The 16,057-nt window shown below is 39.4% G+C and overlaps 1 protein-coding gene across 1 annotated transcript in view; it reads right to left on the reverse strand.

The window, feature by feature from the left end:
* Window positions 1-15,917, reverse strand: part of MTREX (Mtr4 exosome RNA helicase) — a 26,824-nt gene extending 10,907 nt beyond the window's left edge. The window contains exons 1-14 of the mRNA XM_086480121.1: window positions 15,802-15,917; window positions 15,267-15,398; window positions 13,554-13,620; window positions 11,275-11,337; window positions 10,641-10,753; window positions 9,648-9,822; window positions 8,559-8,649; window positions 8,075-8,199; window positions 6,794-6,892; window positions 5,925-6,027; window positions 5,656-5,787; window positions 4,336-4,415; window positions 2,796-2,906; window positions 1,587-1,688 (exon numbers count right to left, since the gene is read on the reverse strand). Of these exons, the coding sequence (XP_086336247.1) occupies window positions 1,587-1,688; window positions 2,796-2,906; window positions 4,336-4,415; window positions 5,656-5,787; window positions 5,925-6,027; window positions 6,794-6,892; window positions 8,075-8,199; window positions 8,559-8,649; window positions 9,648-9,822; window positions 10,641-10,753; window positions 11,275-11,337; window positions 13,554-13,620; window positions 15,267-15,398; window positions 15,802-15,917 (1,509 nt within the window). The remainder of the gene's footprint in view (window positions 1-1,586; window positions 1,689-2,795; window positions 2,907-4,335; window positions 4,416-5,655; window positions 5,788-5,924; window positions 6,028-6,793; window positions 6,893-8,074; window positions 8,200-8,558; window positions 8,650-9,647; window positions 9,823-10,640; window positions 10,754-11,274; window positions 11,338-13,553; window positions 13,621-15,266; window positions 15,399-15,801) is intronic.
* Window positions 15,918-16,057: the final 140 nt, after the last annotated feature.

Below are 16,057 nucleotides of genomic sequence, written 5' to 3' on the forward strand. Positions count from 1 at the left end.
TGGTCTACCTTGACCTTAGTAAGGGCTTTGACACTGTTTCCCACCACATCCTCACAGGTAAGCTTAGGAAGTGTGGGATAGATATGTGGACAGTGAGGTGGGTTGAGAACTTGCTGAAGGACAGAGCTCAGAGGGTTGTGATCAGGGGTGCTGAGTCCAGCTGGAGGCCTGTGACTAGTGGTGTTCTCCAGGGGTCAGTACTGGGGCCTGTCTTACTCAACATTCATGAATGACCTGGATGAAGGGACAGAGTGCACCCTCAGCAAGTTTGATGATGATACGAAGCTGGGAGGAGTGGCTGACACACCAGAGGGCTGTGCTGCCATTCAGCGAGACCTGGACAGGCTGGAGAGCTGAGCAGAGAGGAACCTAATGAGGTTCAACAAGGGCAAGTGTAGGGTCCTGCACCTGGGGAGGAATAACCCCATGTACCAGTACAGGCTGGGGGTTGACCTGCTGGAGAGCAGCTCTGTGGAGAGGGACCTGGGAGTTTTGGTGGATAACGGGGTGACCATGAGCCAGCAATGTGCCCTTGTGGCCAAGAAGGCCAATGGTATCCTGGGGTGCATTAAGAAGAGTGTGGCCAGCAGTTTGAGGGAGGAGGTTATCCTCCCCCTCTACTCTGCCCCGGTGAGACCACACCTGGGTCCTGTTCTGGGCCCCCCAGTTCAAGAGGGACAGAGAGCTACTAGAGAGAGTCCAGTAGAGGGCTACGAAGATGATGAGGGAGCTGGAGCACCTCTCTTATGAGGAAAGGCTGAGAGACTTGAGGCTCTTTAGCCTGGATAAGACTGAGAGGGATCTTATCAACACTTACAAATATCTAAAGGGTGGGCGTCAAGAGGATGGGGCCAGGCTCTTTTCAGTGGTGCCGAGCAACAGGACAGGGGGCAACAGGCACAAACTGGAACACAGGAAGTTCCGCTTGAAAATGAGGAGGAACTTCTCTGAGGGTGGCAGAGCACTGAACAGGCTGCGCAGGGAGGTTGTGGAGTCTCCTTCTCTGGAGACATTCAAAACCCGCCTGGACGCAATCCTGTGTGCCCTGCTCTAGGCTAACCTGCTTTGGCGGGGGAGTTGGACCAGATGATCTCCAGAGGTCCCTTCCAACTCCTACCATTCTGTGATTCTGTAAAATACTCTGCTGTAACAGAACAATCAATACTCTCCTGAGGTAAATGATCTCTTTTCTTGGGTCTGTCAAAACCTAAATTTAGTGATCATTATGATATGATACTCAGCCCACTTATTCTCCACATTCCTCTGACACAGAAGAAAGTATTTGAATCTCACAAGTTTTGGACAAGTTGTGCAGAAGTCTTAGTCAAACCCAATGTCCACCACTAAACTGTGTTCAATGTCGTTTCACTCTATCTATCAGAATAAATAATCCTATGCGTAATCTGAGGAATCTTGTGTTCAGGAATTTGTACACTGATTAGAAATGGATTAGACAACAAAGGAAGACCTTTGAAAGAAAAAATATTTTCTACTACATTGAAATGAATATGTCAAGATTTAATTTAATCCAAATAAGGTTTAAATAATGCAATTCAATTAGTCTACAGAACCTGTTTTTCACTCACCCATCGGAAATCTTTTCCATCAAATTTGCTGGCACTCGTAAATAGCACAGTCCTGGCTGGCATATTAATTCCCATAGCAAAAGTCTCTGTTGCAAATAAGGCCTAAATAAACGAACTAAAGTTAAGTAAGCAAAACCAAAGGCTCCTAAGCAAACACGCAAATAGTCAGAGATTGCTACACAAAACCTCTCCAGATTTTACTACTTATGTACAGTTAGCATAGAAACACAGGTGCATTCAGTATTTTAAAACTGGACCACAAACATTCTTTCCCTCTTCCCATATTTTCTCTGGGGAAACATGAAAATTAGTTAGATGGGACCATGTGATAGACTTGAAAAGAAAACACAAGGGGGTGCAAATTATATTAATGAAAAATAATTGTTAATTTCCACATTCAAAATTTGCAAGAGGAAAATATCATTATCTACACAAAAAAAAACCCCACAACTTTCACCTAAGGTTAGATTTTTCTAAATATGTGTACCTTAAGACAACCACGAAACAGCTTGGTAAATGTCTACAACCATTTAGAGGAGCAAAATATAAAACAGTTGAAGAAAATGTAAAATTAGACATTGTAAGTTTAAATACTTTAGATAAAATCTGGAATACTTAAAACTAGAGCTGTAACTGTGCACTAACATAAGACATCTAAGGCAAAGTATTAAAGACTACAAACTTTTCCTTATAGAGAGGGAACCCCCCCCCCCCCCAACAAACCAGTTTCCAGAATTCTTTTTTTTTCAGATAAACATGGAGGCATTTACGCAACTATTTGCATTCCTCAAGGGAAGGGAGCTAAAATCAATTACACCATTTAACCTTTGCCACTGGAACAAGTACAGGCTTCCAGAGGCGCTGTGTGCATTTGTAGAATCAAGTATTTAGATCCACAGAACAGAGCCTTTCCCTTCATGTGTGTGCAGTTCTTTTTAAAACTGCCTACTTACTGGTCCACACAACATTCAAGGAAAGTTTTTAGTAAGTACTAAGCCCTATGCTTCCTGCATAGAATCACATTCTAAACACAAAGCATTTTGCAGTTTGGCATGTGCAATAAGTCTTTCAGCTTTTTCAGTCAAGGGGCAGATCTCCACTATAATACTGGCATACATTCTGAGCTAAGACATACTTCTCAGTTTTTCAGCATTACCAACTGTGTATTCACAACAGAGAAAAACTTAAACATGGACATGAAATATATACCTTTATTAGGCCCTCAGAGAAAAGAATTTCTATGGTTTCTTTTAAGATAGGAAGCAGACCTCCGTGATGGATACCAATTCCTCGCTTCAGAAGAGGAAGCACATGCTCAACCTGTGAAAAAACATAAAGACCAGTAAACAAATTTTACTATTCATTACTAAAAAATAAAACCCGTATAGAAAACCTCAACACTGTCCTTAGTGTTCACGTAATTCACTATTTACTGACTTTAAATACAATAAATACCCCTTCAATATTATTTTCTAGTTAGAACTAGGAATGATATGAAGTGTAAAGACAGAGGTCGATCTTTTCAATAGAGTAGCCTTAAATTGGGTTAGGTCGACTGTGAAGCTATGCCCTAATATACACACGCAGTTAGAATTTAAATTTGCCTCTATTAAAAAAAATACTTCATTTAAATATTTTTTTGAAATAGTGATCCTGGTATGCATGAGATTATTTTGTTTCAATTTTAGTTACAGTAATTTCACTTACTGATACGTGCTGTAAAACAGTGAAGTCAGCACCTATGGGAGCCATACAAGGAAATTCAGGCTGTCAATGACTTAATTTATCTCTTAAATTCTAAACACATTACACTTCAAACAAATACCTACATAAATATAGCTCTGTCTCTGTTTTTTATTTGAAAACAAAGACTCCCGTTAACAGTCTAATAACACTTGGTTACCACCCGAAACCTAATTCTAAGAACATGCTTTTGAGATATCATTGTCCACAGAGACGAAAACAGATTACTTGGATATTAACGCCATTGTCGTAAGCGTACCAAAAAAACCCAGCACATAACACCTTACATATTAGATTCCTATTTTCCATTTTCTCAAGTTCACAAACGAAACAGGTATCTGGAATCTGAAGCAAGCAGGGATGGCCAAAAATTAAATGGTTGTTTTTTTCAAGGAGAAATTGCCATGCTCCCAATAAATACCACTATATTAAGAAATGATGGACAGAAATAAATAAAATGCAGAGGGGGTTAGAAAGAAATTATAGTTTTAGTGTTTGTTACAAAAGTACTGAATCCTGTAATATTCTGTCCATTTAGAAGCTTGTATTTTTCTACTGTAAAGATAATTACTATGCTTAGTCATTATACAATAAATTATAATGCTGATGCATCAATTCTTTTTGAAAAGCTCAGCAGTCAATACCTGATGAAGTGCATACTGCACTCTCATTTGAACTATTCCCAGACAGTTTTAACCCAGGTATCTCTCTCCATAAGCCCTTATGTTTACTTAAAAACATAATCAGAGAAAAAAAAACAAAACCAAAAAAAAACCAGGGTAGGAACTCCATGGCTAATTTTAGCATATGTCATTTGCTGGAGTCACAGCTGGAAGGAATCCTAATCACAGTTCTATTTCACAATGCCAGGTAGCAATGTACGAGATACTAAAACCTGGGGAGATAAAGGAGAATATTCAGTTCATGATTTCTGTACCCACTACAAAAGACCCACAGCCTTAAATACTGCAGGAAACAGAAGAACAGCAGCTACTCCTCCACCCACCTGAGGAAGCTTCTTGTCTTCATCTGACAGACAATCAATTGCATTATTGAACACTTCTTCAACCATCTTTTTTTCTTCATCTAAAAAGGCAATTAGTAAGTTACTACAAAATCTAGAAGGCTAATGCCGTATGTAAATAAAGCATTACCACATTCTAATATTTATAAAAGTTTACAATAAAAATAGCATGGATGACTGTGAAATCCGCACAAAACCACCCACATAGGGTCAGACGATCGAGAGTTGAATGTGAGCCTGAAGAAGCCTGACAGTAACCAGAAGTTACTGACACAATACCAAAACTGACTTTTAGGAATGTCTACATGAAACTACAGTGCTCAGCGAAAAGGAAAACAGAACAAACCTCACAGAATAATTCAAACTTCAGCTATTTCCAAGCTTGGGATTTCTCAGTTTTATGTACTTTCTGTCTATTTCATAAACCTCCCATTTCTCCACTACCTACTAGTCCCTGTCTGCACGGACACAGAGGCTCTTCCTCTTTCCTGTTAATTCTCAAAGTTTACAGCCTTTCTACTAATACAAATATCAAGAATATATATTCAAAGGCATGACTGAAAAAAAAACCATATAAAAATGCATCTCCGCACTTGTGCATAACTTTACATTTTCTGACAGACATGTCTGCATTATTTTGCAACACTGAACCAGAACGTGTGAAGACTGGAGCAAGTAAGCAAGGAAGAGCCCTTAGCAGCTCACAAACATGAAACGATACGTTGATTGACAACAAATTCCCTGTTTTTTTACAACTCCTAACATTTCTGAGAAGCTATGAACTTAAACTTATTTTCCAAGCTTGGTCTTAATCCAAAATGAAAAACGTCTTCTTTGTTTACCTTTTGGGTTTTTCTTTGAGGAGAAGGGGGAGGAAGTAAAAAAAACTGGACTGAATAATTGAGAAAGAACAGTCTAGCGGTTTGTTATACAGTTGTTTTGACTTTGAGAGAATACTTGTTTTTCTAGTGGACGTAACATAGTAATTTTGGGAAATACATGCTATAATCAGTCTTCTTCCATTATAGATATAAATTTCTAGATACTCTTGTGCTAGAACACAACAACAGGATCTTGGTAAAAGAAATTAAGTTTAAAATAGAAGAACAATTCAACATTGCAATAACCAAGTACTCTGTGCACCAATCGGTTCCTACTGAACACAGCCTGAGGTATGGGCATAGTAAACGAAAGAACAGTATGTATTTTTCATTTGATTTTACACAGAAAGTCCCAAAGGCAATAGTAACATTTCACATCAAACTACAATTGTGAATAAAACCATATTTTATTTATCTGTACCTGTATTGAAATCTAACTTTGTCATCTGAAGTGCATAAGCTTCACAGTCTTTCTTACTGAAGCTGAAAATAATCACAGGTTGGAAATTTCTCTCCATTATCATCTTCACAATCTTAAAAACATTTGAAGGACCTGCAGAGAGATTACATTTATTTAAATGTAATTTTAGCAAAAAAGTATCTTTTGGAATAATTGAGACATAAGCAGAACCCGCATACAACTTTGTCGTTTTACACAAAAAGTTACTTTAGAATGGGATTCAAACTCACCTTTTGTTCCTCCTTTCCTGCCTTTCTGGTCTCCTTTTGCCAAGTCTCCTGCATCTCTAAGCACTTGCATTGCTGTATTAAAATTATCTTCTCTGAAATCTCCCTAGATAAAAAACACAGCCTTCATAAGCAATTACTTCCTACACAGTCCACTTAAAAATACTTAGTACTTCACATAGCCAGTACTATTCACCGGCAGAAGGACAAAACCAATGCATAAGCTAGCAAGTGAGTTTACTAAGTCAGTGGCACAGATCAGAATTACGCTGGTGTCTCTGAAGTTATTGCTCATTGTTCTATCCACCATGCCATCAACCACACTAGACCTGCTGAATGACATTACACCAAAACTGACTTTTAGGAATGCCCACATGAAACCACAGGGCCCAATGAAGATGTAGCTTCAAGTGCAGTGCTACTACTTATGGCATTAGCTATTGTTGTGCAAGCCCATGATGCATTTTAAATAAGTCATTACTTCAAAATCACCTGAAGATACAAAAATATTTTGCCCCCTTAACCAAAGTAAAATTTAACTACTACTATGTTTTCTTTTCAGTGAGAAACAGTACAAGAAACATCATCTACTCTGCAGATTTACAGAAAGCAGCATGCACTTTAGAAAACAAAGCAAGGATGAGGGTGCCTAAGGCATCTCAGCAAAGTATTGCTCAGCTGACTACATGACATTAGATAATAAAACAACTCTCTTCTGTAAGACTCCAAAAATCTAGAAGTAACTCAGAGACCACTGTTACTCATTTTAACACAAACATCCTCTGCATAGCAAATTCAAATTTTGCAAGAGATCAAGCTCATGTCTGGTAGGCAAGGAAAAAGATCTTTCAAACAAACTGAATATTCCTCACGTTTTCATCAACGACCAGATGGAGTCCATCTCCTCCTGCTGGGAATATATAATGCTGCAGTGGAGTGGGTCGATAGTCGGTGTAAATTACATGGCAAGGCTATAAAGAAAGAACAGCATACACATTTAATGTTTCTAATTGCATTGTAAAAACACTTGCTTGATGGAAAACCCAATATATTATTACTAAAATACATCTTTTTAAAAGCCAAAAAGTAAGACTCACAGAAACTAAGATAAGAAAATCTTCTTTCCTGAATATGGATTTTGTACTAATGACATTGCTTAAGAAAATGAAAATTTGCAACTCCTTTGGAAGAATACAAGTTGGCTACAAAAATTCTCTCATGAACACAAAAAGTAAGGACAGGTAATATTTCCTTCTGTATTATTAAAATCCAGATAACTTTCAAAACCAAGGAAAAGCTGCTAATTTCTACTTTGTAAAAAAGCCTTTAGGTTTTTTACACCACCTAAAAAAGTCACACAGTAGACTTTTAAAAACATTTAAGGTTTTAAGACATGGAGAAAGCTTGTCTAGAAAAAAAAATCTAAAAACTCACTTCTTTCAAAAGATTAAATATGATGTAAAACTGGTTTTTTTTAAAAAAAAAATCAGTCTAGTGTTCTGTAAAACAAAATTAATCTCTTCTGCCAAGCTTAAATAGACATCTCTTATACTACACTCCTTTCATCACAACGTAAGAATCAATCCCTGGGGTATTTTTAAAATCAGACCAACATCTTGTGGATATTAACTTTCATAATTCTAATTCCCATATTCTTTGCTGCAAAAGCATCTCATAAAAGAACAGAAAAAAATAAAACTAATGGTTATGGGATGGGACAGATTTCTCACTTCGTTTGCACACATATATAGTATTTCCTATGGATTTATGATTTACTTTTGATTTCCACATGGCCTTTTTACTGAGCTCTTCAAACAAATTCTCCAACCAACCTCTTGTCTATCAGCTCTCTGAAAATCATAGTATGTTCATCATGTTTCATAATTCAGAATGTTTGTTGAAATGAAGCTGGGATCTAAATAAGTGTGGAAAATAAGTTCAAAGAAACAGCTTTTATGCTTCTACATAGAATCAACAGCCAGTATAGCTGCAAAAGCTAGGAGTACAACCACAGAAGCCAGGAGTGATCTGTACCAGCATTTATAAGCAGTAAGATGACAAAAAAGACGCTCAAAGATTCAGTTCTCTTCAACCAAAGACACGGTATTACACCACAAAACAAAGATGGAGGTACAGCGTATCAGAAACGTTACCTGTTTGTGAAGATGGCAGATCCATTCAGCAAACTGACGGGCATTTGGAATAGTTGCAGAAAGGAACACATAATGAACATTGTCAGGGAGCAAAATAATTGTCTCTTCCCAAACTACACCACGTTCTGAAAATGGAAAAGTCACATGGGAAATTTATGTGATCAAAGCCTATTTTTCAGTTCTGAAGCCAAAGAACAGCATGCTCAAAGACAAAATAACACAAACAAAAAAGCCTCCCCTGCACAAATGGGGTGAATCAAATGCCTTCAAAGTGGCTTTTGCCTTGGCAAAGAAAACGCAGATTGTGACATAAAATAACTATCCTATATATGTTTAGTAGAAAACAAATTCTGAATGATGTATGCACAAAGATGCCTGATTTTAAGAGAGAGAATAAAGATTTAATTCTTCAAAAGAAAAAAAAAAATTGTTCTTGGGAGAAAAAAAAGATTTCTTGAAAAGAAAAATTGTACATATAGGATACCTGAATCTCTCATGTAGTGGATTTCATCAAAAATAACCCATGCAACTTCTCGCATAACCTCAGAACCTCTGTAGAGCATACTTCTCAAAATCTAGAAAAGGAAAAAAAAATTTGAGATGCATCACATGAAGTAACAACAGTCACATATTACAGAGTAAGTAACTGACAGAATTTTTGGTTCACATTTACATGGCAATATAAAATCTTACTTTGCACAAAACTTAAAAGCGTTTCGAGACTTTCTGTGAGATGTTTTCTGAGCTTATTTCAATCTAACGAATCTCATGATGCGAGATGAACTGGTTTCCCTGTGAGAACAGTGAAGGAATGTGAAGGAAAAACCATTGTTTTTCTCCCAGCCTCTGTGTGGCAGCATATTTGTTACAGGTCTACAGATATCCTGCTGCCAAGCTGCATTCTTCTCTCATCCTAATAGATAACCTCTCTATGATTAAAAGAAAATCTTTTGTCATAAATCAAGTCATCCTGTCTCTCCAGCCCAATCTTTCCCTACCAGAGGTTTTTCCATAAGACTCTTTACTCCTTTCAGGTAAAGACAGAAAAGTAAAATTCAAAGTCGTGGCTGGACAGATTTCGGCAACAGAAACAGGACAAAATCGTGCAAAGAGTGCTTTGTTACCAATGGTGAAAAGCTGTATATTCCTGGAGTACTAGCATCTAGCATGAACCACTCAAGTATCACTCAATGATTTTCCTCTCCCCGTTTTGTTTCCCTGGAACAAAATACTGACCCTACAGGATTCAGTAAGTCTGACTGACTTTTAGTACTTCACATCTATCCAAAGGAAACTCAATTTCCTGTGTTCTCCAGACACTAAGTTCTGCCTTTCTCCATGTGAGAATGAAAGTTCCTGACTGATAGTCCAAAAGCAGGGGTTTACAGAGATTTACCTACCTTCTTCAATAACCAGAAGTTAAAACATTAAAGGGAGGCATAATGAACTTTGTATAATTCTCTACCCTAATTAGGCTTATGATGATAACTTACATCTTTTAATATCAGACCTTCTTAGTCAAAAAAGGGTAGAAGAAAACACAGACAGACCAAGAATTAATGTCTGATCTTACCTCTGTTGTCATTACCAGACAAGAAGCTGTAGGATTAATGGTGACATCCCCAGTCATCAAACCAACATCCTGGAATTCTTCATACATCTCACGGTACTTCTGATTACTCAAAGCTTTAATTGGGCTTGTAAATATCACACGCTGTTTCTCCCTCAAAGCCAGGGCAATTGCATACCTGTATTCAAACATTGTACATATTAAAGTTGTCAGGAAGACATTCAGAGCATATTACTTTCCTCTAACCTTCTGCTTAAAAAAAAAATGCAATTCAGAATACCAGTAGAACGACATGAGGCATTTAATACCTACATTATTAAGTTCAGCACAATCTCAACTCAACTATGTATGCTCTTTTGGACAGCAACAAATCATTGACAAGTTAACTGATTTTTATGGACTTCAGAGCACATCTAGCATAATCTAAAAATCTAATTGTCACTGTCTCATGACAAACTACTATTATTTGAACCCATGCTCTAATATGTCTACACGTACATCTCACTTCTTACCTGAGGTCAGCAAAGCCACTCTGCTATCAGACCAAACCCTGACAAAAACGTACACTATTTCTTACCTGATAAACACCAAGTCGCAAATTAAATCAAATCAGTGCTTCTAACAAACCAAAGCAAACACAACAAACTCCTTATTAGTTATAGCCAGGGGCTAGAAAACAAAGGTATGCTTTTTCTAAGTTGACGCAAATCTGTATTGCAGAAACTTTCCTTTCAATCTACACAATAACATCTCAAAAAAACCAGATTGTTTAAAAATAAAAGGTAAGCTTAAACACAAATTAAGCCTTTCACTACCCAATACACAAGTTGAAAGAAGTAATTTTTATATTCAAGAGTAGCCAACTGAATTCTAACACTAACGGTCCAAACTTTCTATCAAGAAACCGAGACACAACAGCTACTGAGATGGTTCAACAAAATGACATGATAAACATCACACCACTCTCTTATTACAGCCTGTCAGAAAATTACTTACTCTGCACAAACAGTTTTACCAGCTGATGTATGAGCTGACACTAACACAGACTGGTTATTATCTACACAAAGAATAGCTTCTCTCTGAAAGGCATCAAGAATAAATGGATATTCCTAAAAACAAAGAAAGCAAAAGCATTACATATTTTTAACAAAGACTGTTATTTACATCTAATTACTCGTGTAACTGATCTAGTGTGCAAATTACAGGCAGAAATGAAATCCTGTAGAATTTGTAACTTCAACTGATCTTTATCCAGAATTTTGCAATGATTTTATATTCAAATAATTTTATCTAATACTACAGCTAAGATCTGTGCTTATGTCTTGTTGTCATACAGAATTAAAATCTTGCCCCAATTTTCTCTAATATCCTAATTTAGGAAAAGAAACTAGTGTACAGTGGAAGCCACCTGATGTTATAGAATAGAATTGAAATCACAACAGCCTATCCACCCCATTCAAACACAGTATTTTACTCTACCAAATTTAAAATAATAGAAACACGACAGGCCATCTTTTCAAGACACTCTCTTCCAAGCCTTACTTGTACAAAGTACAGCATTTTTCCCTCTACCCTCATCTACTGCCTAAAGCATATGCAAAAAGAAAAATGAAGGCCATCTATCACATACTTTTGCAGCTTTTCCCGTTCTTGGCTTCAGCCCTGTGAAGTCTTCATCTGCTGGAAGTGCAACCTACAAAATAAATCTTAAATAAAAACAGTTGCAGAATTCTCGGTGTCCCATTCAGTGACATGGCAAGCTATGAAGATAGCTGGGGGTAGGAGATTTAAAGTGCATGAAAACTATCTTGAATTTCTATTACCCTTTTTCTATCAGATCAAGCTTCAACGCTTCCTCCCTTCCTCTCAGTTTTTCAACCAGAATCTCTGTCCTCCTGTTCCAACAATACTCCTCTCATTTCCCTGATACTCCCTACTGTCTTGTGTAAAATATTTCTGCTTCACCTATCTTGGAACATTAGCTCTTCAGAACAAGAAACAGTCATGGCTTCTGGACAATGGACATTAGAAGCAACTACTCAGCTCACATTGATAACATTCCTTTTCCAAGGGCAATGTATTTATACAGCTCAAGTTCCTGTTCCTGGCCAATATCCGACACTCATTCATACTAAAAATTTACACTCTCTTCAGGTAGAAAGTGATGGCAGGCCTCTGCCAGACATCTTGAGAAAACAAAGACTGTATAGATGCATGGGCTTTAAAACCTGTATCATCAATTGTATACACATTTTTTTCATTACAAAGGTCTAATCATACAGGGTCCTTGAATGCGACCCCAATTAACTTGAGCTAGTTCTGGAAGAGAGCACAGAAAATAAAATTAACATAAAAGTACAAGGAAGTTAAAATTTACACATTTGATTTGCATAGAAACTCTTTCTGACAATCATGTTTGGATGAAAGATGATTAAAAAAAAAAATAGTCAGCATTTATACTTCTGATTTTTCACATTTTCAATTGTATTTGAATTCTGAATCTGAAAAAAATAGTTTTAATTATTTTGCATTTACAACAAAAAAATAAATTTTTCCCTTTTTACCAAAACGTAATTTTCCTTACAAGAAAGCCTTTCATTCTTGAACCAGAATCGCAAAATATTTCAATGCACTGCTGCACGGCTACATCGCACTATGAACATAAACCTATTTTAACAACCAGCAGGTTTTACTCCTCAGCAACAGTATTCAGAATGGGCTTGGTACCATTCAAATATGGAAACCTATCAATATTATCGAGTGCTTCACAATCACTCATTTTATTGCAAGTATCATTCAAACTGCTTCTGCTAAGACACTCTATTAATTTTTCAAGTGCATTTTGTGCATGCTTAATGCCAAATACAGACCCCAGACTCTTTACAAGCCTTAAATATACCTTATAATATACCTTACATACCTTAATATAATATGTAATAACGTATCTGCTTAAGGGCAGGAAGGCTCTGCAGAGGCACCTGGACAGGCTGGATCGACGGGCTGAGGCCAATGCCATGAGGTTCAACCAGGCCAAGTGCCGGGCCCTGCACTTGGGTCACAACAACCCCATGCAGCGCTACAGGCTTGGGGAGGAGTGGCTGGAAAGCTGCCCGGCAGAAAAGGACCTGGGGGTGCTGGTCGACATGAGCCGGCTGAACATGAGCCAGCAGTGTGCCCAGGTGGCCAAGAAGGCCAACAACATCCTGGCCTGTATCAGCAATAGTGTGGCCAGCAGGAGCAGGGAGGTGATCGTGCCCCTGTACTGGGCACTGGTGAGGCCGCACCTTGAACGCTGTGTGCAGTTTTGGGCCCCTCACTGCAAGAGGGACACTGAGGTGCTGGAGCGTGTCTAGAGAAGGGCAACGAAGCTGGTGAAGGGTGTGGAGAACAGGTCTTGTGAGGAGCGGCTGAGGGAACTGGGGCTGTTTAGCCTGGAGAAGAGGAGGCTGAGGGGAGACCTTATCGCTCTCTACAACTACTTGAAAGGAGGTTGGGGGGGGAGGGGGGGTGTCGGTCTCTTCTCCCAAGTAAGAAGTGACAGGACAAGAGGAAATGGCCTCAAGTTGTGCCAGGGTGGGTTAGACTGGACATTAGGAGAAACTTCTTCACCAAAAGGGTTGCCAAGCACTGGGACAGGCTGCCCAGGGAAGTGGTGGAGTCACCATCCTTGGAGGTATTTTAAAGACTTGTAGATGTGGTGCTTTGGGACATGGTTTAGTGGTAGACTTGGCAGTGTGAGGTTAATGTTTGGACTCAATGATCTTAAAGGTCTTTTCCAACCTAAATGGTTCTATGATTCTATGACATAGTAAGTACAAGTGCAATAAACAGCATTATTACACTGGAAATGATAAATATAATTCTATGATACAAGACTATACTTTTCACATGCATTTTCACTGCACTCACCTCATGTGTACAACCTTCAACAGTTTCCACAGCTTGCACTTTTACTTGAGGCATCAGGTCTGCCAGGCTAAAAACACAGGAGTTAGGATTGCCAAAAAGGTATTTAAAAATCCTGTTGTCTTTAGAAATGCAAAAATGTTGAACTTCACCTCTACTTTAATTGCAACATTAAAAAAAGGATGCACAAACTTGAAATAGACAGCTGGTAGAGACCAGGACTAAGAATACCTGTAAATGTTAAAATTTTGCTCCTGTCTAAGTCTACTTTAGGTACTCCTTTGGGATTTATTACACCTTAAAATCCTGTACCACAGAACTGCACTTGGATCACATATGTTCACATAAAGTTTTCTGATCAAATAAGTACTTTTTTTTCATTATGCAACAAAGCAAAATTCAAGCCCCATATTCCTGCTACTAGTTACAACACCAAATAACAGCAGCCTGAAGCATCCCAAGCAGCTGCCTGAAGACGAGACCCCGCTTCTCTTTACCAGTCCTTTTTCTCATGGCTACAAGAACGGGCTAGCATCTCACTGCACAGAACAGTGTTTTTTTCTGACAGTTTTAACATACTTAGTAAGTTACTGTGGGCAAGTGTACAATCTACTGAGACCACTAACACAGAAACTGACTTAAAATGCTGACTCTGGTTCTGTTTTGCTTCTATAAAGATACCCTTTGTTTACAGTGTTCTGAGAAGTCTTCTCATGACTTTCTCAAAGCAAATCTTACCTTGGACTTAAGAAAAACTACCATGTAAGACCAAATGACAATCCAGACCAGAATTCAATCTGACAGAAGTCAATAATACATCACCCAGAAAAAAGTGTAAGAACACACCAAGCACATAATTCTTATTTCTGTAGTAGTTCTCTACATCTTGAGCTAGGAGGCACATACCTGCATCTGGCAGCTCTCGATCAATTTTTATTCCATGAAACCTCTTAATCATTTCCTGAACCTATGTAAACATCCAAGTTCCCAAGAACCTCTTAAGATACACTAAGCTGAAAAAATGCCTGCACTGCCCTTTCAATCTGTGTTCAAATGTCTCATGAAATTCTAGAAAAAAAAAAAGAGGGAGACACATGCAGATCCTAAAGCACAGAAACAGCATTCTGACTTCCCTTCAGCTGCCTTATCTCTCAGCTGTTGAAGTGCCCAAGTATATACGCCCCTCTCCACGTCAAACACCTGCCATGTGCACTCAAATTTAAAAGCACATCCATACTTAAGATTCTAAATATTTCCTGCAGTTATAATCTCACCTGCCTCAAAAGCCTTGTTTCTGTCTCCTTGGTCAAATTCTTCTTCCTGGTCCCAAGCAAACTATGTCTTTCAGTGGTGTGGTACACAGCAGGCGTGCCTCCTCGCATGTGCCTCACTGCTTATCTCTTGCTATGTCACCATGACGGTTCAGACCAAGAACCACCAATGCACATGCAATAACCACAAATACATGAACATTTCATACTGCGGTTGCCTATCTGCCTGCAATATTCTTTTAAACATGCCCACAGCTTGTCACTGCTGAAGTTGTCCTACCAGCACATCCTTACTCAATACAGACAATGGAAAATCAACTGCATATGCAAATTCATTTTTATGTGAAAACACTGTAAAGCTACTTACATTGATTAAGCACAATTGGCATATAGCTAACCAGTATGCCTTCCTACAGTTTTCTTACACATTACACTGGGCACTTACTTAGCATCTTCTGACACAACGTCTTCCAATTTTGGCTTCTTTCCCAAAACGGCATCTTCAGTACTATCAGCATCAGCTTCCCTTTTGGGCTTCCCTGTCACAGCTACTCCAGATTTTTCCTCTGATCGTTTTCTGCACCATAAACAGACAATAACTTTTAAGTTTGGCTCTTTTATCTAAACATTTCCAGAAAAAAGAAACTAAGTGTACTACGGGTAACAGTGATCACGTTGCCTTCAGAAACAATCGGGGAACTCTACCCATGAAAACCGCCGTGGGTTTTCAAACCACTTCCTTGACGAGCTTACCCCAAGGTCCCGGCGCTCCCCAATCGCCCCCTGCGCCCGGGCTAGCTGCAGCTTTGGGGACAGGGACCCCCAGAAAGCAGGTCCCTTTAGGCTGCACCGACTCCCCGGTCCCGAGGGGGTTCAGCAGCTCACGCAAGCTGGCAGCCGCCAGGCCCAGCACCGCGGCCCGAGCCTCAGCCACTAGAGCGCCCCCAGCCCTGCGCCACTGGCCCCCACCGCGCCCTCACCCCGGTCTCCTGGCACCCTCGGTGGCGCCCGCTTTGGTCTTCTTGGCGCCGGCGGCAGCGGCGGCCGAGTCCTCCTCAAACACGCTGAAGAGCTCGTCCCCGAAGGCGTCCGCCATCTTCCCCCCGGGTCCCACAATGCCTCGCGCGGGACAACCTCGCCCCACGCCCTGGGTCCTTTCCGCCCCTTGCGCGGCGCTGCACCCCAAGAAGAAGCAGAGCCCCCCCGCCGTCCCTGGGCACCGGGAGCCCCACACAC

Source organism: Leptosomus discolor, chromosome Z (genome assembly GCF_034619465.1).
Source record: "Leptosomus discolor isolate bLepDis1 chromosome Z, bLepDis1.hap2, whole genome shotgun sequence".
Classification (NCBI taxonomy): Eukaryota; Metazoa; Chordata; class Aves; order Leptosomiformes; family Leptosomidae; genus Leptosomus; species Leptosomus discolor.